A 26,194-nucleotide genomic window follows, 5' to 3' on the forward strand; every position below is an offset into this window, starting at 1 on the left:
GGTGCATGTGTGCATGTATTCTGTTCATATGTGTGTGGACGCACACACGCCACGGTGCATGTGCATGTGGAGACCAGGTGTCTAGCAGGAGTTGAGTGTCATTCCACCATTCAGGACGGTCCTGGAGATCAAACTTGGCTCATCAGGTGTCTGAACCCACTGAGCCATCATACTGACCATAGTTCCTAATACTTTTCTAAGGCTTATCCATCAGTACCATTTGTCCTGAACCATCCTGGCTCTCCCTCCCTGCGTGGCAGACCATTTCTGGAGAGAGCATCACCTTCCCGCTTGCAGAACTGTTTAAATAGACTAATGTGCAGAAGTATTCAAGGCCCACGATCCAGCAAGACATGCTGCTTTCCATATTCTTGGAACCTTTGGGTACAAGTACCGTCAGGGCTTGGGGGTAGCTCTTACCTCCTGACCCACCTTTACTAGGAGTGCACAGCCTCTCTGAGTATGCCCAGTAGGTACTCAAAAAGCCTTTTAAAATCGAGTAGTTGTATATTAACATTAATACAATAGCCAACAAGCAGCCATCTTAAACCTACAGGATTCTGAATGTGGGTGTGATAAAATCAGTATAATTAGAGCTTTTTTTGGCTCTTTCTGTCCTAAGCCTTGAATGTAAGGCTGTGTGCATTCCAGGCAAGCACTCCATGTGACATATGCAGCTTCCCACCTTTTATTTTGAGACAGTTTTATCAAGTTGCCGAAGCTGGCCTTGTACTTGCTCTACACTCAGGCAAGCTTTGAACTTACGAACCCAGTAGCTGAGGTTTGAGCCAGTACCACCAGACCCAATTGATGTAGTTGATTCTAAAGACTGGCTCACTTTGATTTTTGTTGGCTCTGTACTAAAGGCAGCAAGCCTGTGCCTTGAGATACAGCTTATCTGTTCAGGATCTCTGCCACCTGAGTCCCCACGGTCACAGAGACTAGCTCTATGAAAGGCTTGGTTACCCCAGAGCAGTCAAGGATGGCGTCATTCTGCTCCCCACCCCTACCCCCAGATGCTTTCTAAACAGCACCAGCATTAGTGGTCTTCTTCCACACTGTCCTTCCCAGGAAGAAACAGATCTCCATACACACAGAGTCAACTGGCCCACCCATGGGGTAGAGACCAACATCTGATCAAGTTCACCTGCACAGAGGGAAGCAGGGTGGACAGTTTCCTTACGGTCACACCTGCTCATTTTCCATGTACATGCCAGACTTCTGTGTGTACACAAGGTGCCTAGTTTGTGCCTCAGTATATAGCTAACCTGCTTACACTTGTGTGTGTGTGTGTGTGGAATCATGCATGTGTGCATATGTGCATGCAAGGGTTGACATGTGTCCATGGAGAGACCAGGTGTCATCCTTCCATTTTAATTACTGCACTCTCTCTCCAGCTCCTGAGTTTTGAACGTTTCTAAATATTTAAAATGAAAGGGACAAAGTCTCAATCCTTAAATTTTCCATAAGCTTCTACGCAAATGGAAGATGGGGCAGGGACAAAAAAATAAACCCATAGACAAAAATCATGGAAAAGAAGTAGGGGTTCTGCCAAGACAAGCAGAGCACTGGACGGCTCTAAGTTATTTATGTGTTTCTTATTCACTGTGAGTAAAAGCAAGACTAAAATCAACTGTCTTTTTAATGAAAGGAATACAAATGTGCCTAGAACATGCAAGACCCTACATTTGATCCCCAGAATCATCTAATACATAATAGTAATACAACTTAATTCTTTCAGGACTGAGTTTCCCTTAGCTCTGTAATGGCTAACTTGGATGAGAATATATTAAAGGTTTGCCTGGATGTGAAAGTCAGTATAGGTAAATAAACACAGATTCTGGAAGAACAGAGATGTGAATCAAGTAAAAATGGGCCACCTGAAACAGATGGGGGGTTGGGAAGGAGAGGGAGAAGGAGAGGGAGAGAGAGAGAATGAACAAATGTGAGGGAGAACAAAAGAGAGCGAGGGGGAGAGAGGACAGACAGACGGAATGAATAAATGTGAGAACAGAAGAGAGAGACTGACAGAGGGGGTGGGGAGAGAGAGGAGGGCCGAGACCACCTTCCCCCCTGCCCCTACTCCAGTTCTGCTTCATGATCACATCACTGGGCATTACAGGCATCGGGCAAGCTAAACATGGAACAAGAGATGCATCACTTTAAACATAAACACGCCTCTAAAACATTGTATTTATTCTTACCAAGCATAGTAACAGGAGTTTAGGACAACAGGATGTACTGAAAATAAAACCAGTCCCATTGTCTTCTTATCACACAGGCCAGTAAGTTCAGGTAACTAAAACCAATCCAGTCCTCCTGCAGCCACAGGGTTCGATCCCCCTTCCTCCATCTCGATCACCCATGGTCACTATCACAAGGGGACCCACACCTGCCTCCTACAGATACTAACTACTTCCTGATGCCAAGATTAAGTTCCAGAAACCGAAGCTCAGAAGTCTTGTGAGAGGCAATTTCCTCTCCCTGCCTGCCTCCCCTTGACAGGGAAAAGTAAGAAGCCAGATCTGACTGGCAGTGGCCCCAGCCTTCAAGATCATCACTCAGGAGGCAGAAGCAGTAAGATTTCCAGAAAATCAAAGCCAATATGGATTACGTGGTAGGCAACCTAGCCTTTCCTAGTAAGACTCTGTCTCAAAAAAAGCAAGCAAGCTATAACTATGTAGGAGCCTTTGAGGCTGAAAGTGGAGCTTGGTGCCTCTTGATGGGGTGGAACCAAGAGAATCCAAACAAAGCCTTTACACTAAACACCACAGCATGTTCAACACCTAGTCGACCCTAAATGTTTACCATCAACTCAGTGAGTAAGAACACTTACTACTCTCTTGCAGAGAGTTTGGTTGCTAGCACCCATATGGTGGCTCACAACTATCCATAAGTCCAGTTACAGGGAAACAGATGCCCTCTTCTGACCTCAGAAGGTACCAGGCTTGGATACAGTGCACATACATCACACACAGGCAAAAACTCATATACATAATATAACAGTAAAATGAGATAAGGTAAAATATGCAGGGCCAGCCTAGAACCTGCCATGTAAACCAGGCTGGCCTTCAACTCACAGAGATCCTCCTGCCTCTGCCTCTGCCTCCAATTTAAAGTATGTGCCATCATAACTGAATTATATGCTATTTTTATAGGGAGAAAAAAACACGAAAGACTAAAGGGTATCAAATACAATAAAAAGTTAAATGCTTATATAATTTCAAGGGGGAACCCAATTTTTCTGAATGTATCAATATTTATATGAATTAGCATAATTCATCAAAATTCCTATTTCTTAATCTCGTATGACAGAGTTCTCAAAACAGACAACTACAAAAGCTGAAGAGATAGCCCAGCAGTCAAAGGCACATATTGCACCTGCAGAAGACCGAGTTCATTCCCAGCACCCACGCCATAGCCTGTTCCAACTCCAGGAGAGTCTGACCTCTGCCTCCAAGGGTATTTGAACCCACATGCACATACCCACACACAGACATATACACATAATTAAAACAAAAATAAACTTCTTTTTTTTTAAAGAAAACTTCACAGTCGTCAGTTTCATGTACATACAGAGAGCCCTAATAACTTTATTTTATTCTTTTAAACCAGAGCATGCACACCTGTTCCTTTTCAGCAGTCTCTGGGAGAAAGCAAGACTCCTGAGTAACAGCACCCCAAAGCACCAACTGAACATGAAGACAGCATGTGGCAATGGGTCAGTATCCATCTCTTTCCCTAGATAGCAGCATGCTCTACAGAAATCTGCAGCTCAGCCAGGGCCTACAGCCATGCATGAATCTGCGATTCACTTAGACGGGAGGAGGGACGCGCACACACACCTTGATATGGTCCATCATAAGTTGCTTCTGGGCATATAAAAGAGAACAGTCTGGACACTTGAAAACAGACACCTTCTGGTTTTCAATGTGCTGGTCAAAGTGGCGATACAGCAAGGTTTGCAGGGTGAACACAGTGTCGCACATGGAACACTTATAGATTATTCTAGAACAGAAGAAGCGCAGCGAAATACAGTCAGTCAGCCAGCCTCGTCTCACGGCAAAGCTACGACTTAGCATCTAAGGAACTCAGGAGGTAGAAGCCATTGAGAGGGGACAAACGAGAACATTTTAGCTGTGGTGCAAGCTTTTCAAGACAGTCAACATTGCTAAATCACAGGTAAGTCTTTGGTTCTAAGACATACTCGGCAACATTTGTTTAGAAACCTTAATCATGCTGCAATGGGCACGTTTGTACAGAACCTTCCAGTACTGTAACACACAGCAAGAAATATCACAATCAATCTCTCTCTCTCTCTCTCTCTCTTTCTCTCTCTCTCTCTCCCCCCCCCCATTCCTTTCTTTCTTTTAAAAAGAATGAAAAGGACAATACAACTGAACAGTGCATCCTAACCCAAGAAAGACTGTGGAGTGATTTTTTTTGGTGAGGTTGAACAAACCAATCTAGTTCAATGGTGGTCCCTAACTAGAAATATAATCTGATTGATGAACTAAAGACAGCCAAACTCTAATACCTGCATAGCCTGTTCTGAGTGTACATTAAAATTAGCAATTTTCCGGGGGCTGGAGAGATGGCTCAGCGGTTAAGAGCACTGACTGCTCTTCCAGAGGTCCAGAGTTCAAATCCCAGCAACCACATGGTGGCTCACAACCATCCATAGTGAGATTGGATGCCCTCTTCTGGTGTGTCCGAAGACAGCTACAGTGTACTCATAATAAAATAAATAAATAAATCTTTAAAAAAAAAAAAATTAGCAATTTTCCACTTGAATACCATCCTTTCTATACCAATTTTAACGCCAGTGTACAATTACAGAGATAAAAACACAAAAAACACACACACCATAGGAAAACCCAATGCTTCTTAAAAATGGTTTACAGTATCCACACAGTAGACAATATTTCCATACCTAATGCATCATCCCAATCTACCTCCTTAAATTAGTATTTAGCAGATTGAAATCTTCTAAGCAAATCTCTTCTACCCAATTCGATCTCTCCTGAAGCTCAAAGCTCCAGTATGGGTGTTTGGTGGGACTGGGGTGTGTGTGCAACACTTCCCCTGTGTGCAGCTGGGACACAGCACCCCTTAAGGAGGGTCTGTGAAACACGGCTCCTTTGAAGGACTGTGGAACAGGCAGGAAGAGTCTAGAGAAGCTGAGAAAAGAAAGGGAAGTAACTGGCTGAAGAGAACGGCGGGGGCTGGGGGAGGAGAGGGGGTCAGGTGCGCAGCAAAGCTAGAGAAAGGAGACCCACAAGCCCATCTGGATTTCTCCAGTGTGTTCTCATGAAAGCTCCTCACACAGCTTCATTCTCTACTGGACAATGCTGTTACAAACCGCCAATTAAGCCCAGCATGGTGGTGGATGTCTAGATTCCCAACACTTGAAAGATGAAGCAGAAGAGTTGCTATGAGTTCAAGGCCAGCCCAGTATATAGAAAATATCACCCTGGTCAGGGCTAATTAGAAAGACTATGTCTATGATAATGACGGTGGTAGTGGTGATAATGATAATATAAATAATTTCTTTTACAACTACAGTTTTAACTGTCTTTTCTCACAGAAGACTTTGAAATGTAACCAGAAGACCACATGTTTCTCTAAGGTCTTGCCAAAGCAGTCACTTTTCACCATACAGATGGAAAAAAAAAAAAAAAACAAAAAAAAACCCAGCTCATTCCCGGCAGGCTTTCCTAACACAGCCCAGTGCTGGTCACCTGTGATATTTCACCCTCACAGCAACAGGTATCCAAGGATGCTCATTTCTTTACTGTTTGCTTAATGTGCAGAGCCTCAATGTCCAATGAAACAAACCATCACATAGAGGATATTTTTGAAAGAAATTGCTTATAAAGATTTCAGGAAAATTAAAACAAGGCTATATATTATATGTATACATATCCTCCTTATTAATGATTTGTTTTAGTGTCTGTGTGTGTGTATGTATGCCACATGTGTACATATATGACACATATTGTGTGTGTCCTTGGAGATCAGTTTGGATCCCTGAGAGTTAGAATTACATGCCATCAGGAGCCCCAGACATGAGTGCTGAACTCAGGTCCTCTGGAAGAGCAGGAAGTGTTCTAAACTTAGAGGCATCTCTCTAGCCCAATGATCACATTTCTTACACGGTAAAGAATTAGTAGCCGGGCAGTGGTGGCACATGCCTTTAATCCCTGCACTTGGGAGGCAGAGGCAGGTGGATTTCTGAGTTTGAGGCCAGCCTGGTCTACAGAGCAACCAGGTCTACAGAGTTCCAGGACAGCCAGGGCTACACAGAGAAACCCTGTCTCGAAAAAACCTTTAAAAAAAAAAAAAAAAGAATTAGAAAGCAGAATCATCACTGCCTCTAGGGATGACAGTATGTGCACATGCTCTACTCCTCTGCTCAGTTTTATTTTATGGATTCTCTATAATCAAGATACAAGCATTTGAGAAGAGAAAGAATTGGGATGTAGCGATGGCTTGTTATGAGTATGCATGAGTATGCACTTGGAGAGGATCCAAGTTCAGTCCCAGCATGGTCCCATGTCAGGTTGCTCACAGCAGCCTATAACTCCAGCTCAGGGGAATCTCTGGTTTCCTACACACATGTGAACACACACACACGCACACAGAGCTAAAAATAAATCTTAAAAAACAATAACAGGCACGGCTCTCATTTTCTTGAGGGAAGATATGAAATCATACGACAGTTATTTAGCATCCTTTTGAAGAAGTGGAGGAATGAGTTGTTGGTATATTATCAAAAGACTTCCTCTCCATGAAGCACTAATGAGCCAGGGGCATTGGTGTGTTTCTACAATCCCAGCAAAGGCAGAAAGACGTGAGTTCCAGGCTATCCTGGCCACACAGCGAGAGCTCAACTCAAAAAGCAAAAACAAACACACAGTGGCAAGAAAAGCAAAAGGAGAAGAGCTGGCCAATCAAGCTCAGCAAAAGGTGACTCTCACTATCAGAGAGGTGGCCCCTGGCAGAGCATCCATTGTTGACCCACTAGAAGTTGTGTGGCCTCATTCTGTGAGATCCCCGATGTTGAGAGCCAGCTTGACTCTGAGAAAGCAGGACCAGACAGGAAAGGTCATCCAAAGATGAAAAGCCTTCCTTTGGGGGTTCAGGGTGCAGGGCAGGTAGTGTTCCTCCTGTTCTGGAGGAAGGACAGAGACAAGACAGTAAATCCAAAAGGCACGCCCTGGTCAGGATCTTGGAAAGAAGGAAAAGGACACAGTCTGGCAGCTGCAAAGCTCTGAACGAGCTGCCATGGTAATCACCGGCATCCTGAATAGGGGCTGTGGGCTGATGACTTTTATGAGCTGATTTTATAAAGGGAAGAACATACTGAAGTAACAGGTCATGATGTCCTGTTTCACCCAAGGATGAAAGGCAGACTGAGATGTGAGCATGCTGGGCTGGACCAGGGACAAAAGCAGGGACTCTGGAGGAAGGGTTCTCAGAACTGTCTCAGTACCCAGTTCTCAGTACTGCCACCATTTCTGTGGAACAAGAACCATTAAAAGCTGCAGTGACTACTGCTGCTACTAGAAACAGCAAATAACAAAAGGAACACATGCTTACAAGTATGCTTTGAAAGGACAAATCATAAACACAGAGCAAACTGCTTGACGGCAATGGGAAAGTCTCAGGAAAAAAAGTCTGTGGCAAGAGAAAGGGGGAGGTTTTCCAAACTGGAGGTGGGAGAGGCAACCCCTCCATGCAAAGGCAGAGATCAGCAACCTGGAGGGACCTGGGGTACACGGTACTGTGTCTGTTGTGGGGAAGCGTAATGCAGCACTGGGAAGGGCTGGAGAAGCACTTCTAAATCCTGAGTATGACACAAGCAGCTAGATAACCAGACCATTGCTGGTGGAGGCGGGGTGGGGTGGGTACCAAAATGTACTGCAGCCCCAGCTCTCCAGACACTGCTGGACATGTGTGGGAAACAAAATCAAATAAACTGGGGGCTCTGAGCCCTGGAACTGCGAATGGGAGCTGCTGATTAAATCCCAGTAGGCAGGAAGCACTGCTCTCTACAGTGTAGCTGGTTCTCATAACCCTGTCGAGCTGAAGAACACTACCTTCAGGTCCCATGTGGGTCAGTCATGAGGACATTTGTTTGATGTATTAATTAATTAATCCCAGTGCCAAGGCCTTTTCCCCCCGAGACCTAGGGGTCCTCGACCATGCTAACAGAGCAACATTGTAGGCTTTATTTCTCAGGAGCTTGCTCCAAATCTGCCTCTTATACAGCTCTCAACTTAGAAACTATCATTTCAGCCTGCCGCATGCATGCTCAAAATGACATAAATTAGCCAGCAATCATTAAATAGGATTCAAAGTGCCCTTTTGGACAGCAGGGAAAATATGTGCACTCACATCCTAGAAAACAAGAATCACAGTGCTTACGGTGGTATCTAGGACACAGTACTTTGCAAGCTGAGGTCTAAAGCTGCTGGACTTTTGATCTATGCTCAGACAGCTACATGCTCAGTACAGGAATGGAAGTGAGGTGGATAGTAGCTGATGAGAAACTGAAGAAGTCACTTGGGTAAGTCTGAGTCGGCTGCATAACCACAGCCATCCAAGCACTGCTGCGAGAGGTCAGCACCGGAAGGTGCTCTCATTCGAAGACCACTGGCTTGTTTTTAGTTAATTCCAAATGACCCCAAAATGGTCACAGGACAAGTAGTTTTACATTAGCTTGAATGGGCGAGGTAGCAAGGAGGCCAGTACCTCAGGCACAGTACCTCAGGCCTGAAGAACCTACAGAGTTAAAGCAGCACCCACTGGAGCCAGCTGAGGGCAGGGCTGGACTCAGCCAAGAGTGGAGGAGCAAGGATGGGGCAAGCACAAGCTAGCGCTGCTGACACACAGATGCACTGGCTGACACACAGCCACACTGGTCCAGGGCTTCTGTCTTTCATTTCATCGGTATGCCATTTTTATTTTAAAATTTAAAACATAGTAGCTTATGCCTGTGTTAGGTATTTGCTTATAAAGAAACCTGAGAGTAAAAAAAAAAATAAAAAAACTTAAAGAATATATAAAAACACAGCTGGCTCAGAGCAGTGTCACACGCCTATGATCTAGCACTGCTGGGGGCTGAGGTGGGAGGACATTGAGCTGGAGGTCAACCTGGGCCATGCAGTTCAATCCTGTCCCCAAAAGGGGGGAAAGAAAAAGAAAATCAAAGTAATATTTTCCTATGCAGTTTCCTTCTTCTGAATTCCTAATTCCTAATTCCTCAATGTGGTCCAGAACCACAGAGACACTGCACACTCTAATCAGATGGCTTCTCCATCTCAACAGCACACACAGGCTTCCCTGTCACTTCTCCTCATTGGGGGTGACAGATAATTAGCACTGACTTCACTTTCCCCATCCAGTGATTCTGGGGAGAACATTGGCTCGTTTGCTCTTAGCATAGACTTCAGCACATGGTGTTTCTTTACGAAGGTCTAGGACTGTAACTTCTTTCCTTAAAGGGAGCGGTCTACTGCTTCTCTTGGGCAGTGCTGGCACCACCCTCACCAAGCTACCTACTAAGGCTGACAGGCAGGCGGCATATAGAGCGTACAGAGCATGGACATGTGGACAAGGGGGTGTTCATGTTGTGATGAAGCAGGACAGGAAGAGACCCTGTGATCTAGACCAGAGGATAATTTAGAACCTACAAATAGTTTTGCACTTAATAATTTTAGTCCATAGCTGATCTTGGTTAACAGAAATTATAGAAGTTTAAATTGTGAATAAAGGGCAGGGGAATTGTGAATAAGGGCAGGGAATATTGCACCCTGTAAAATCTCCCTTTAAGTAAAGCTATAAAAATTCTAGACCTACTGTGCTCAAATTTTAGCAATATTGCTCTAACTTAATAAGCTACTATCCTAGCCGGGCGGTGGTGGCGCACGCCTTTCATCCCAGCACTTGGGAGGCAGAGGCAGGCGGATTTCTGAGTTCGAGGCCAGCCTGGTCTACAGAGTGAGTTCCAGGACAGCCAGGGCTACACAGAAAAACCCTGTCTCGGAAAAAAAAAAAAAAAAAAGACATCCAGTGAAATGTGAATCCCCTAATTGTGCAACTTGCCTCCTTTGAGGATCAATACAGAAAACATCAGGAGAAAGACCAATTTGAATAAATAGATCTTTGGGTTTTTTTTTGGTTTGGTTTGGTTTTGTTTTGTTTTGTTTTTCGAGACAGGGTTTCTCTGTATAGCCCTGGCTGTCCTGAACTCACTCTGTAGACCAGGCTGGCCTCGAACTCAGAAATCTGCCTGCCTCTGCCTCCCAAGTGCTGGGATTAAAGGCGTGCGCCACCACCGCCCAGCGTGAATAAATAGATCTTAACACTGTTTTACTAACAGTCATTTGTACATATCTAATAATATTTCCCCAAAATTAAAAAGAAAACCTGGACAATACGCACACACACAACACACACTCTCACACACACACTTACACACAAACACACACGCATAAAGAAGTACAGGTATTATATTGCATTATCTACATCTCTTTCCCTTGTGGATCTTTGATAATGGAGTTACACAGAAAAATGCACCAAAATACTGGCACAGCTAACCTAACCTCTCATAGTCATACGGCCATAATGAACCCCGAAATAAACTGAACATCACCAAGCACACTGTGTGCACACACCATGAGCAAGTGAGCAAATGCTTACAGAGCTCCCCCACACCCACACAGGCATCTCGGGCTACAAACTTCAACTATGTCACCTCATTCTAATCTCCCAGACCATGGGGCATAGCTGACCTGGCACTTACAGGAGAAGTTGACACAGATAACGGTCCCAGGCCACACAAGTGGCAGATGGTGGAGCACGGGCCTGCCCCTGTGCCCACACTCCTCCCTTCCCCTCCCCTCCCCTTCACTGACTGGCCCCTGCAGCAGACAAGCAGGTAGACCTGTCTGTTCAACAGCCCTAAAGCAAAAACAACATTAAGTAAAATCAAATTTACTTCCACTAATCAATGACCTGTTATAGCTATAAAGTTAACTTCAGTCACTAGTATCTCCAGCTGCCTTCGCCTTTTGAATACCGCTAGGAAAGACGTATAGTACAATAGACAGACTACATGGAACATGACAGTTTGGGTTTTCTGCTTCTGTACTTTATAATTTTCCTAAAACTTACTTGCTAAAAAATCATCTTAAGAATAAGCGAAAACTGGCCGGGCGGTGGTGGCGCACGCCTTTAATCCCAGCACTTGGGAGGCAGAGGCAGGCGGATTTCTGAGTTCGAGAGTTCGAGGCTAGCCTGGTCTACAGAGTGAGTTCCAGGACAGCCAGGGCTACTCAGAGAAACCCTGTCTCGAAAAACCAAAAAAAAAAAAAAAGAATAAGCGAAAACTGATGCTGAAAGCATAAATAACCAGTGACATTTTGGGACAAAGACCTTCCCTCGAAAAGGTAGAATGACTTGCTGAGCTACGAGCAGAAGTTCACACATCACAGTTAACATAGCCGACAAATGTCCAGATTTTAAATTGTATTTGCTACAATGACAACCTCCTCTAAATGAGCACTAGAGCAGCAGAGGAAAACTCAGCCATGGGGTGACTTACTTTGGTTCTCCTATCTTGACGCCAGGATGCTGCGTGTAGGCGTGGGAATGTGTACTTGGGGCAGACTTAAACGCCATTGGACAGATAGGGCACTTGTAGAAGACTTCACAGTGAGAGCCTTGAATGTGAGACTTCAGTGCGGCCACATCAGAGTACACAACATTGCAATGTACACATCTGTTAGAGAAACAACACTGTCATTAGCACAGACCACTGAACACCAAGAGGGACGTCACTGTGTCAACAGGGTGACATGAACATATCTCATAGCCCACAGAGGTTTCTCCTGGCTTTTGGAAAGTACTTTGCCTTTTCCATTTGCAACACAGTAAAGACAATTCTGTGTTTAAGAGTGTAGATCACCAAGTACAAATGGTCAGTGTTTGGAGCATCTTTAACATTTTGAAGAGAGAGAGAGGGAGAGTGTAAGAGTGTGTGTGTGTGTGTGTGTAGTGAGGCTAACTGTCCATGAGGGCCAGATCAGGACCAGAGGACACAGCAGGATTGTGGGAATCCTAGATTAGGGAAGGACACTCATGTGCTGGACTGACTCTAGAGCCTGATGCTACCACCTGTTCTAGTGCCATACAAAAGACCTTTCCAATGGCAGAGGCCTTCAAATCTGCACCTACACACTCTCAACAGAGGGACAAAGAGGGGTACACGAAGAGGGCATGACCCACAGTCTCCTGGTACACAATGATGTGGTCAATGTGTCTTAGACCTGCACTGCATAGTGACCCAGAGGGTAGTGACCCAGAGGGTGGTAAAAGTCAGCCACTGGTTTTGTCTGCTAGAAAACAAAACTGACTGTGTTCATATTTGGCCTTTAAATTCCATCTTCCATAGAGTCAGCATCTCTGAAACAATGGGCTGCGGGCTTCTGAATTTCTGAGTATGACAATCAGCTCACTCCCTGTTAAAATCTAGCCCCACAGAAACAAACCTCAAAACTAAAATACCCCACCCACCCAACCCACACATCTCTGCACAAGGACTCTCAGCAATACTGGTAACACCTCCATTTGATCATGGAGTCTTCTTGCTTCACATATGGAAACTTAAGAATGTTCACCACAGCTCTTGGGAACTATCTGAGAGAACATGCCTCTTGTGTGACTAGGACAAACACGTTCCTAGTCATACATATGCAAGCCACCTAAGAAAGCAATGTGTTGGCAGGGCCTGCCCTCTGGTACACCATGCCAGACACTTCTACCCTTCCGGCTTAGAGGCACACAGACCCATGGGGATATCTCCTGTAACGACACAGAGGGCTTGTTCTATAGAGCAGAGAGTAGAAGGCTTTGCAGACATTTTTAGAAAAATCACAGGGTGTTCTCAGTTTCCTTGTTTATGGATTTTGGAGTTTTTTTGTTTGATTAGTTAGTTAGTTTTAAGACAAGGTTTCTCTGTGTAACCCTGGCTGTCCTAGAACTTACTCTGTAGACGGGGCTGCCCTCAAACTCAGGATCCGCCTGCCTCTGCCTTCCACATGCTGGGATTAAACTACTACAGCCTTGCAGTTTCACTGTCTTAGGGCACAGTGTACAGCAATACAAAAAAAAAAAAAAATAAAACACTGTACAAGAGGAAAACAAGAAAGCTCCACTATCTTATCAGAAGTACTGCTCTCAACACAGAATCAACCAAACATACTGAAATACTTCTGTGTCACCTTACATATTGTCCTGAACAAGTCCATGTGCCTGTCTGCAGTTACTTATCTGTAAAATAAGAACTGAGCAGATCATTTCTAGCCACCTTCCCCTAAAAGCTAGCGACTACAGGGGTCAGGGTACTTACTGCAAGATCTGGATTCCTGGCCTCGGGGAGGAGGCCCACAGATGAAACCAAGCACATCCAGGACTGTGTGACCACAGACAGATATGCTAGAACCTGAGGTGGGGCTGATGTTTCCACCTGCTCCAGTGCCATCTGAATGCTGTATCATAGGCACACGCATCTTCCCATCAAACACAGGACTAGATTGCATTTAAAGCAAAAGATCAAGACAAAAAGGAGCAAAGAGACATGAATGGATGCTCCAAATGCCCCAGAGCTACTTGGCACAAGAGAAAGCTTCATAGGCACAAGCGAAGTAAAATATGGTTTTGAGTTGGCAGCAGAAGTGACAGGGACTCGGACGGTCTAAAAGGTACCACAGAGCCCAAGGAAAACAAAGGGAAGAGAAAGGACAGGCTAGGTCCAGGGCAAGAGAGGCCAACAATGAGGATTTCAGAGACCCCCTTATTGTTACTAAACATCGGCCTCACAAGTTCTGGGATGACAGGCAAGTGCCATCATACCTAGCTCTATTATTTTTTGATTAAAAAAATGTTTACAATATACAATCCTATAATAATCTCTTCCTAAATGTAGGTATCAGGAGGCAGGAAAAAAATCAGAAAAGTTGACTTTTATTTGTAATTGACATTTACTTCAAGTTAAGCAGAATCTAGACATGGCTGGTCAGTATTTACGAGACAGACACATTAGGACCAAAAGATAAGCACCTCTCTCAGAAGGAACAGAGGTGGGGTTGGGAGCCTAAAGAAAATCTTGAAAGAATACACAAAAATGACTAACTACAGAGACAAGGGGGCGGGGCAGGAAACAAGGCAGAACCAACAGGCTGCCAAGCCCAGTCAAGAAGCATCAACTACCTCACTACTTCAAACAGTAAGAGGACTGACTGGACATGGTGGCACTGATTTTTAGTCCCAGGCTGAACTGTTTCAAGGCAGCTTGGGCTATAATATAAGACCCTTCACCAAAAAGGGGGGTGGGGAGGAGGGCAGGGAAATGTTTGGAAGTTTTTAAATATTTTCTAAACAAGTCAACATAAGCCTGGCAATGGTGGCACAGGCCTTTAGACTCAGTACTCAGAAGGAAGAAGCAGGAGGATCTCTGAGTTCAAGGCCAGGGGTATACAGATTGAGGTCTCAGACAACCAGGAGTACTCAGAGAAATCTCAAAAACAAAGGGGAGGGAAGGAGGGTGGGAGGGAGGGAGGGAGACAGAGAAAGACAGAGAGACAGAGAGAGAGAGACAGAGAGAAGAAGGGTAGAAGGAGGAAGGAATCAGCATGAACTAAATTTCCCAATAAGCAAATACGACAGGTGGACCCAGGGGTGCTTACTGATAATCCAGCTCTAGAGTCAGTGCAGGCATGAGGCCAGCCTAGTCTACTCAGCAAGTTCCAAAACAGCCAGAGGTTCATAGGGGTTCATAGTAGGACACAGCATCAAAAGCAAATTTACAAAACCTTCTAACATGTTTTCATAGTTTGAATACCCTCCAGTCTAGTAGGGAAAATCTATAGTTAATAAAAATGATAAAATTTCAAATGCAAACTTGAAAGTGCCCAATTTAAGTAAATCTGCCTGGGACAAATGAAGGACAGAACGCTTTCCCCAGTAAGGCATAGGCTTTTAGTCTACATGTAAGATTTCTGTTTTAGCAAAGATCCCAGGAATAACTCAGAGCACAGAAGGCTGTCCTCTATTCATTCAGATTTAGCCTTTGTTTCTCTGAGCGAGAGGAAATCTGGGAACAAATAGCATTCAGCAGAGATCAGCCAGCGAGTGCACAGGCTGCACAGCTGCTTCCCTGGCCGTGTACAGAATCCACTCACAGTTCCCAAGCATGTGGTACAAACCACAGTATCGTTCTGTGTGGCTCTATGGACCATCCTGTCTAACTGTCACATCCCAGAGGGTCGGAGGCAGGTCACTGCCCCAAGCAACTGGGCACCACAGAGGACAGATGAATTTCTCAACTTGTGACAAGCAAATCTAGCAAATTGAAGAAGAAGAAGAGGAGGAGGAGGGGGGGGGGGGGGGGGAAGAGGAAGAGGAAGAGGAGGAGACAACCTGGTTTCTAAACTAAAGGTTTCCTCTCAATCCAGGTTAGATCTCAATCCATAAAGCATTTGTGCACCACAAATGTGAAGGTGTAAGATTAAAGACAGTTGGAAAACTAAGCAGAGGGGAGCTGGAGTGATGGCTCAGTGGTTAAGAGCACTGGCTGTTCTTCCAAAAAACAATTCCGAGCAGCCACATGGTGGCTCACAACCATCTGTAACTCTAGTTTTAAGGGATCTGAGCTCTTCCTCTTCTGACCTCATCAGGCAATAAATACACACATGTGGTGGAAAGGCATACATGTCGACAAAACACCTACACACATAAAAAGAAATAAATCTTAAGAGGAAGAGGATGGAAAAGAAAGAAAATTGGGCAGAGCTACCCAGGAGTTAGTGATCCCAGAACATAAACCAAACTAAAATAAAATCATCAAACTACACCAGTCTTTACAAAAATGTGTGATGGAATTAGGAATGGGCAAAACCACTGCACATTGACAGTCTAACCAAACAGTAAGATAAGCATGTGTCACCGTGACACCTCTGCTAGAACAAAGACATCATGCCACCCAAGACAGTCAGTCCCTTGAGGGATTGTCATGAGATTAAGGTAAGTGGGATGGGACCATATTAAAGAAGGTAGCAGAGTCTGAGAACAAAGTGTATCATCACCTGACACTAGATAAAGGAACATGAAAGTCACCAGATGTCAAAAATAGACATCTGGGAATCTCCAGAGCCGGCGTAAAGATGAAGAGGCTGGAACTGTGGGGGAGGGGAAACTCCAAAGATGGCTATCAGTAAAGGCTGTTCACCGGACCCTGCTGTGTGGTTTACAGCTATCCATGTCTGTATTTATTAGAAAGGAAGTAGTAAGAGGTACAGAAATGCACAGTACTCCTGAAGAGGATAAATGAGGAGAGTGACAGTACATTACAGTGAGGGGAAAGGATGCTAAGGCTGCTGGCCACGGCCACGCTCCAAGCATGCATTCACCTCACCCCTTATCCTCATCTGTACGGATTGGCAAGGCCAACGTGGCATTGAAGGATTCAAATGGATCAACTCAACTACCAATGAACTAGGTTCCCAGAGGATCCGTGAGCTGCAGTATCACCAGATAACCCCGAGAATTACACATGTGCACGGGCCTGTCAAATCACAGTGCGGTTATCAGTGAACGGCATACTGACCGAAAACCAACTCTCCGTGTGTAGTGCAGACAGTTCTTGGTGACGTGGCTCTGGAAGTGCACCGACCTGCAGATGGCCCCGCACTCGGGGCAGGTGTAGGGAGATTTGTGCTGATGGATTCTCTGATGTGAAGCATAGCTGCACTGGTTAGGAAGCAGCATCTGGCAGACAGTGCAAGTCTTCTAAATAAACCAAAGGGGGAGACACGATTGGTCCTGCTAGGCACGGCTAATATGCAAATCACCTTAGTTAAGCTGTACAGTTAGTTACGAGTCTCATCTTAAACACTGCTACAAAAAGGACTCTAATGCCCGAGGGAAAAGCAAACCTGAAGGTTACGTGTTTAACGGAAAACTTTCACCCTGTAAAACAAAAATGGTAAGCATTACAGAGGCAGGCTCAGTGCCAAAGTGTGAGCTAAAGAAAACACTGCTTTAACATTTCCAATTCTGTTTCTTTTGCATTTTCGTCCCAGAGCAAAGGGTTAGACAAGCAAAGGGTTATCTGTAAACCATGCTTGCAGATAAACTACATAGCACACTACTGAACTCACAGGCTCAACAGGACCCGCAATTCCCATAATCCAGAACTTGCCTCAGGAAAATAGAAATTAACCCCGGTTAATCCAATTTCTTCTTCTTGCCCAGTCACTTCAATTATTTAAATCTTAAATTCAGGAACACATAAAGAATGACTTGGGAACTGGCTTTCTTCTTACACACAAAGTTGGCCTTTAAATGGATGAACTGGTCATAATATGATTTATAATTGAAATCAAAACACCCAAGCCCAAATACATAAATTTGGACATTAAACTGAAAATTTCAGAGCATAAGAATTTTTACAAAGCTTAAAATCTGACTGTATTAAAATAAAGGTTGAAATCACCTTCAAAGAAAAATATTTCATGAATTATCAAAAATAGCCTATTTTAAATATATTTAAAACATAAATAAAAAATATTCAGTCAATATAAACTAACTACCATACTGAAAACAAATTCAAGTGAATGAAATGCACACACTTCTCAGACATTTGTCCTAAAAACAAATGCTGCTTGCATTCTGAAATGAACCATCTGCATTAAAGTCAAAGAAAACCTCAAACTATAGATTTTTCTGAGATTAAAAATATCTTCAGATTAACAGCAATTTAAAAAATATTTTTTAATTCTTCATGGTTATTTTGAATGAAGCCCAAAAATTTAAATTTAGGCTTTGAAGTGACTTATATTAAGAAATAAACAAAACTCACTTAAAAGTTATTTCTTGGCTTTTCTCCTGAAAGGACTAAAATACAAGTTTTATCCCATAAAATGTTTATTACAATCACAAAGTAAGAGCAGTACAGGCAGCATTGATGTCATTAACAGATGCCACTCCTAGGAACACATTCTTCCAAGGTTAAAACTTGCCACAAGGAAAACCAGTCGACAGCGTCATTGGTTAAGAGCCTGCTACCGGTGCACAGGCATTGCAGTCACTGGCTTCTTTGACTATGGTCTTCTAGCTTCGTCTCAAGCCATTATCCCAGGTGAGAATTATGGCGTCTGCACTCCCAGGGCATCCCAGGAGGCCGATTTACTTGGAAATAAAACTCATGCTTTCATTTCTAAAAGAAGTCAAAAACCATTATACATATATGTCTACACATACACATATGCACACACCCACAGCTGAATGCACATACTCATGTATGTATATAGATATAAATATACATAGAGACATGGATTGGCTCCATTTCACCAGGAGCCAAGCAGTGGATTAAGTCCTTTAAATACATCAGGAAGTTTATATAGATTTATATTAATACATTGTATCATTTATTTCTCATATTCTATGAAGTCAGTAATACCTCCATTTTACAGAAGAGGAGATAAGGCTTAATGACGTTCAGAAAAGTACCCTAAGTGCAAGCAGCAGGAGCCACCAGGCTCTGTGGCAGTAGAAAGAACAGAATGTGGGGTGGGGGGTCACAGGAGCTGAATAACCACAAAACATCGAGTTGAAAAGCTTGAAAAATAAAACTGAATGCCAAAGATGACCCATTGATGTTCAGATGAGAAATCAGTCTCTTTCCCCATGGCATCTCCCCTAGCTAAAGCAATGTGATTATACTAATTTTATAATAGTACAAAGCCAAAAGAAAAGAAAATCTCAAAGAACAAGGGCCGTGCGTTCCATTAAAGCTAAACACATTATCATCCGTCATGATTTAGTAACAGTTGCTCTTTACAATACATATAAAATACACAACTTATTCTGCTATCGACATCACTGAGGTCACCATTACCACAACTCCCTCTCTTCCAACCATGCACAGCCGACAGCTGAGGCTCCCCACCCATATCAGACCCAGAAGGAAAGAGTCCGGCCTCAAGTCAAGCACATTGAGTCCTGCAGCTCTTAGGCTGGGAGGGTGTGGACACTGACCACAGCGGAGGTATGGGGATCTTACCTACAGTTTATACAGGTGCACACATATAGGTATGCAGACCCCACACCTACTCCTGCGTTTCTCTCTTGGTTACTGTTGCATGCCTCCATTCCATTTTGTATTCCATTCAGAAGCACTCTCCTTGATGTTTGCATACTACCCGTGTTTCTGAACTCTTAGGACACTGTTTACTTAACTATTCGGACTCAGGTTGCATAACTGTCCTTGTTGCAGAGAGGGGCGATTCCACTAGCTCTTCTGGGATGCTTTGAATACACGACAAAATGCACGTTCTCTGGGCTTAGGGGATACACTGAGCAGAGGAGAGTATGTGGATTCTTTGTGGTTTAACAGAATCTGACTTTCCCTTCCTTTTTGTTTAAAGTCAAAGAAATTTTTCCTTAATTGGCACAAACTGAGGCTGCTCGTCAACTCAGTAGGAGAACCAGCAGTTTAGCTCAGCAGTGCGTAGCCTGTAAGAGAAGAAATCAGAAGAAATACATATGTGGATTTATGTCTTTGAAAATTAGGCTTACTGTCCTCAGAACATGCATAAAGTCTGTGATGCTTACGCAAAGCAGCTAATTTCTTCTCTGGGGGCAGCCTCATTTGCTCAGAGAATGGTTTTTTTAACTAATCTTACTTGTCAACAGTAAAGCAGCACTAGAGAACTAGGAAAGGTGGCTGAAAAAGTCACAGTCCCCCTGAGCCTGGTGGGCTAACAGCCAGGAGCCTGATATTGAGCACAGGGGGCAAGGCCTGATGTCCCTTAAGAGGTTGGACATCAACCTCAGCACCCACTTTGCATAAGTGAGGAATTACTTGAATAACAAGGAAAACAATTCTTTGTTTCAATTTGTTTTTTTAGGGAGACATACAGCCAGGGAAAGGTAACAAGGGAAGGGTGAGAAAGTCTCGAGAAGACCGCACAGAGCATCTCCTCACAGGTAAACTTAGAGCTCAGGCCTGCAACACACAGGATGCAGAAGCCAGAACACTGCAGCTCAGCAAGGGGACCAGATGCAAAGTCATTACCACTGCCCTTTAATACAGTTCCACACACTGCATCTACAGTAAATCATGTTCTTAATGGTCGTAGTAAAGCATAGCAGCTTCTTTCCTGGGTTTCAGTTTCACAATTAGCTCAGAGAGAAAGCGCTTTATTTCCAGATCTCATTTAAATGGGAACGATACAAAGCATGTATCACACACACTGATTATATGTATCTCCTTTGTTCCCAGAGCTAGTGAGCAGTTGTTCCCAAATCACTGCCACAGTCGAAATTCCCAGCAAGAGCTGCCTAAATGAGGTAATTCACAGACAGACGCATGTGGCAGACACACATACTTAGATGATTACTTCGAGAGGATACAAGTTCTTTAAGAGTTAGCAACACTACCATGTAAACTGGGGAAAGACAAAATTAGCAGTTTGGAGAGCAGTGCAAAGTCTTCATCTGAAAGCCAGTGGCTCACATCTGTAATCCCTGCATTTGGGCAAGAGAATCATTAGTTCAAGATCAGCCTGGGTAACAGCAAGAGTCTGTCTAAAATAATAAAGCCCAAAGACTGTGGGTACAGCTTGGCAGTGATGCACCTGTCTAGTGAGGCTAAGGCCTTGGGCTGACTGCAACATGGGGCTGGGGAGCGGGGTGGAAAGGAAGAGTAGAGGCAAGGACACTTAATCTTCTGAAAATGATGGGGGAACGATGCTCTAGAACTTCTAGAAGAAAGTGCTTTTGAACAGTTTATCTAGAAATGAGAACAGGGCAGAGACAGCTCAAAAGAATTTAATATATAGCATGCCAGATTTAGAGGCCAGAAAGGAGACTTGAGATGGCTCAGTAGTTAAAAGTTCATACTGCCATCCTGAGGACCAGATCCCATCACACTTATTGGGCAGCTCACAACTGACTATACCTCCAGCTCCAGCTCCAGCTCCAGCTCCAGCTCCAGCTCCAGCTCCAGCTCCAGGGAGTCTGGCCTGCTACACCTGCCTGCACACATGCAAGCACACACGCAAACACACACATACACACATGCAGAGAGTTAAAAATAAAACTACCCTTTCTATAATATTTCTCTCTGTGTGTGTGTACATGTATAGGTATAAGAATATGGGCATGCATGTGTCATAGCATCCATGTGGAGATCTGAGAACAATTTGCAGGTTTGGTTCTCTCCTTCCAGGATGCAGGCTCCAGGGATTGAACTCAGGTTCTCAAGCTTGGTGTGGCAGGTACATTTATTACTGAGCCATCTCATCAGCTCCAAAAAATAAAATCTGTTTTTTAATTGCTTAGCGGGACTGGAGAGGTGACTCAACAGTCTAAAAAGGGTCCGGGCTGCTCCTGTAGAGGATCCAGCACCCATGCTGATCCATTAATTACAGCCATTAATAACTCCAGTTCCAGCGAGCCTGTGCTCTGACCTCCGTGGACACCAAGCCTGCACGTGCTGCACAGACAACATGCACATGATATAATTCTAAATATTAAAAAGAAACTTTAACTGCCCATAAGGTTCTTCAGACTGAAATGAGTTATCAGCCTCTAAAAAGAGAGGGCCAAGAAGCTATGCCTTCCATATCTACTGCACTCCTGAGGCCAATGACAAAACAAGCCCAAGACTGCACTCTGGGATCCTTGGGTCCCCAACTGTAACATCAAGTCTTACATCCCAGGAAAGTGACAAAGTGAAGGAGAGGCAATGAGCTAAGAAGGGCACTGCCCAGCTCTGCCACTAGTTGGACATTTGTTTCTCCAATTGCAAAATTAAAAAGTATCCCAAGAGCCTGTTAGAGTCTGATTTTACAGTCATGTGAAACCTATGGAAACCTGATTTACAACTAAGAACTTATTTAAAACTAAATGCACACATAATTTGTGACGCTCAGAGAGTGACATGAGGCATCTTCCTCAACCCCTTTCCCAGCTTCTTCCTAAGACAAGGTCCTTCCCTGGGACTTGGGGCTCACTGATAGGACAGGACTGGTCAGTCGTTCCCGGAGTCCTCTTGCTGGACTCCACCTTCCCAGCACTGGGACTGGCTGCCATATTAGGCAGCCTGCATTTGGCTAAATTTCATCATGCTTCACTAAGAGGTGAAGCATGGCATTCCAGTGAATCTCAGCATCAACTTTTAAACCTGCAGACATCAGCTCTTGAACACTTAAACTGCAGGACTGCTTCTCTGGCCTCTCCATGCACTCACTGCCTTGTCAAGGTATCCAAAGCAGCTGCTATACATCATACAGTGAAAAGGAAGCCCCAAATTGCAGCCTGTGTTGTGAATACATGTGAGTATAAGAGTGTGCCTGAGAGTGCATGTGAGCACAAGTGTGTATCTTGAGTGAGCATTTGAGTGCATGTGTGACTATGTGTTGTCTGCCCACAGCTCTGTCTTCATTACACTGCTCCATCCCATGCTACAAGGAAGAGACGATCCTCTCCCTTGGCTACAGAACCCACCCAAGCATATGCTGGGAACCCTGGACCACATCATCTGTCACAGACAATAAAATCCCATGACTCAGACCCAGGCATGAGCAGTATAAGGAAAGAAAGCCTACATATGCCCTCTACGGCAAGCCAGCTCTTTCCAGGGACTACCAAGCATGACTGAGCATGGTACCGGCTCCTGAAAAAGAGGTGTTCTACTGCTCTGGGGTAATTAGAGGCTTCCTATAGGTCATTCATAAAGCATGGGAAGGACAACAGTGACTGGCAGAGACAGGCTCAGCAAATGTCATGGGCACAGTCTCCAAAGGCTGAATGCTGTGAGTGGCCGACCCAGCCACAGCAAAATTCTCAGGAAGAAAGCCTCACTAGGCTCAGAGATGCACAGGGAAAGAAAGGTCTGTTCTAAAAATACACGGGAGAGGAAAGGGAGAGGGAGAGGGAGGGGGAGAGGAGGAGGAGGGGGAGGGGAGGGGGAGGAGGAGGGGGAAGAAAGGTAAAAAGGGCACCTGTGGCTAGGGGTGCAGCACCTGGGAGGGAGACCAGGAAGGAAGCTCTGGTTCCATCCCCAGCACTGGAGAGAAAGAAAATTACGGAGCCAGGCTGAGCTGCATGACATGGCTGAGAGCTGAGGAGAAAGGCTGAGGGCCAATCACCAGCCATGAGGAAGAAATGAAGAAGCTGCCTCTCTGGAAGATGGAGATGAGGGGAAAGAAACTGACACTGGGTAGAGAATGGCCAGTCAAAGAGAAATCCCTAAATAAATGAATGATGTAGAAGAAGGAACTATCTGCCATGAAGAAGTGGGGCAAGAAGAGGAACGAAGGACAGGGCAAATAAAGACTCAACAGAAAGATGTCCGTGGAAAGCCACAGTGAATGTATTTCTTTGCATGCTGACCAAAAAACAATTGATTTTAAAAAGAGCCCCAACAGGAACCTAATTTCACCCCCCTGGAGCTTGGGTGGAGCATAGCTCTCCATAAAGACAGGACGAAGTGCCTGGAACATGCTTAAAGCCAGCACTAAGGGAGTGGATAGATCCCTGTGAGTCTAATGCCAACCTCTTCCACAGAGCAAGTTCCAGGATAGCCTGAGCTACACAATAGAAGGACCCTGACTCAAAAAAGGGGGAGAGGGATACTGGAGAGATGGCTTGGTGGTTAAGAGCAGTGACTGCTCTTCCAGAGGTCCTGAGTTCAATTCCCAGCAACCACATGGTGGCTCACAATCACTTGAAATAAGATCTGATGCTCTCTTTTGGTGTGTCTGAAGACAGCTACAGTGCATTCATATAAATAAAATAAATCTTTAAAAAAAAAATAAAAACAAGGCAAAGTATAGGTGTGAAATTCTACCACAGGGAAGCAAAGGGTCCTAAGTTCAAAGCCGGCCTGGACTACAGAGCAACAACTTGTCTTAAGCCAACAACAAAGCAATGGAAAGTGGAGAACAACTTCCTCTTCCAGAAAAATGGAGCTGAAGTGTCCTTTCCTGCCCTCCCACTGGGGACAGGTGGACACCAAGGTGTTAAGACAGAACACATCCAAGCTCCGAAAAGAGGACAAGAAGCCAGCCTGGCCAGAGACCGGAGGCAAAGGCAAAGGGCAGGCTGGGAGCATCCACGTTTGCTTTTATCTCAGATTGGAGTTGAGGAAGCCAGAGATGCAGAAATGAAGACACACAACCCCATCCCCACCCCAGGAAAGCTGTAACAGGGTCAAGGCAGAGACCTAGCTGAGTACCAGGATTCCAGGAATACTGTGGCCACCAGCCATGCCCAATTCCACCTCCTGAAACTGCAATGAGTCCCAAAGACCCTGCCCAGATAGAGTCAAAGAGGGAAGCAAGGGAACAGAAAATGAGCCCCTTCACCAACCCATTCCAGTGAGAATGGAAAGTGCCCAAAGAAATACCCAAGCCCAGACGGCTTCACTGGAGAACTTACTAAAACATTTAAAGAGACACTAACTCCAATCCTACTCACTCTCATATGGAACACAGGGGAAGAAGAAACACTTCTCAATTCACTCTACAAAGCTCTACCCCAGATAAGGACAAGGGGACAACAAGCCTACATGAATGCAGATGCAGGAGGGTCTCAGTAAAGCAGTACTCACAGTACAGCCAAAGGGTCATGCAGCCTGATCGGGTGCAACTCCCTAGACTACGGCTATTCCCAAACCTGGGAAATCAGTGGCTGAACCCCCAAACTGAAACGAGTAAGTTCAAGAGAATCACGGGATACACAATAAATAAACAACACTGATTTCTCTATAGATTATCAATGGACTTATGCACAGCAAAATTATAATTGCTTTAAAATAATAAATTTCAGGTGGGGATTCAGTCTATTATATCTTGAGCTCTGTTTCATCCCCAATATACATGAACAACTCACTAACTGATCATTCAATCAAGCAACCAAAATCTATCAAAACATGAACAGAACGTACATGCTGGAAAAACACAGAAGCCAACTAGAGATCTGAGTATGTGGGGCCAGGCTATGTCTGAGGACTAAGACTCAGCACATACAGATGCCAACTGTCCCTTCAAAGTACTTCACACCTTTAACATAATTTCTATCACGGGGCTGGCATGGTTTCCTTGTAGGTATTCCTACTCCTTATGGAAGACGAGTGAGGAGGATGGCAGAAGCAGTCCTGGGAAGAACCGTGTGCGCTGCTAAGGATACTATGTATGTTTCATGAGCTTCAAGCCTCGGTGTACAAAGAGAGGGACAGACACACAGACCAGCAGACACCCCACAAATATGCTAGTGACAACATGACAGAGGTGCACACCATTCCCAAGGAAAGACAGCCTTTTCAGTGAGTGACGCTAGAGAAAGGTACACTGGCTAAAAAAATGAGTGGCCCAGTCAGCCTCCTACAAAAGTTCAAAACAGATCACAGGCACAAATGTGAAAACACAAATCAAAAGACCTGGCATGTGACACATGTTTTTAGCCCTCACATTCAAAAGGCAGAGGTAGGTGCATCTCTGTGAGTTCAAGATGGTCTACATAGCAAATTCCAGGACAGGCGGGGTACATACGGAGACCCTGACTAAAAACTATGAACAAAAACAAAATACAAGGAAGAGGGGCCTGGAGAGATGGACCAGAGGTTAAAAGCACTCATTCTTGCAGAGGACCTAGGTTCAATCCCTAGAAGCTGCAGGGCACCAGACATGTATGGGGTACACAAAGCATTCCTACATATAAAACAAATAAATGTTTAAGAATATTTTAAAACAGTAAGGTGGGGAGCAATAAAGGAAATCACCAGACATCAACTCCTTGATGACACACACAAGCACACACGTTCATGAACACATGTACAGATGCACATAAGCACACACATTTCTTAAAAATACTTAATTTGAATGTGCTCTGCCTGCATGTATGTATGAGCAATGCATGCATGCAGTACCCAGAGAGATCAGAAGAGGGCAACAGGCACCCTGGAACTAGAGTTATAGACAGTTGTGAAGGCCATGTGGGTGAGAAGCAAACCAGGGTCTTACCAAGGGCAACAAGTGCTCTTTGCTAATCTGCCTCTCCAGCCAACATTTTTGTAATAAAACAAAACCCAGAACTATGGTACAAACCATATGGTTGCAGT

At 44.5% G+C, this 26,194-nt stretch overlaps 1 protein-coding gene across 2 annotated transcripts in view; it reads right to left on the reverse strand.

Annotated features, from left to right (window-relative positions):
- Nucleotides 1-26,194, reverse strand: part of Znf532 (zinc finger protein 532) — a 113,152-nt gene that overhangs the window by 34,866 nt on the left and 52,092 nt on the right. The window contains exons 4-6 of one of the 2 annotated variants that reach the window (XM_028774230.1): nucleotides 16,673-16,854; nucleotides 11,612-11,788; nucleotides 3,846-4,008 (exon numbers count right to left, since the gene is read on the reverse strand). The exons of the other annotated variant lie outside the window; for it this stretch is intronic. Of the exons in view, the coding sequence (XP_028630063.1) occupies nucleotides 3,846-4,008; nucleotides 11,612-11,788; nucleotides 16,673-16,854 (522 nt within the window). The remainder of the gene's footprint in view (nucleotides 1-3,845; nucleotides 4,009-11,611; nucleotides 11,789-16,672; nucleotides 16,855-26,194) is intronic. 2 annotated transcript variants of the gene reach the window in all.

This window comes from Grammomys surdaster, unplaced genomic scaffold, assembly GCF_004785775.1.
Source record: "Grammomys surdaster isolate TR1022 unplaced genomic scaffold, NIH_TR_1.0 239, whole genome shotgun sequence".
Taxonomy (NCBI): domain Eukaryota; kingdom Metazoa; phylum Chordata; class Mammalia; order Rodentia; family Muridae; genus Grammomys; species Grammomys surdaster.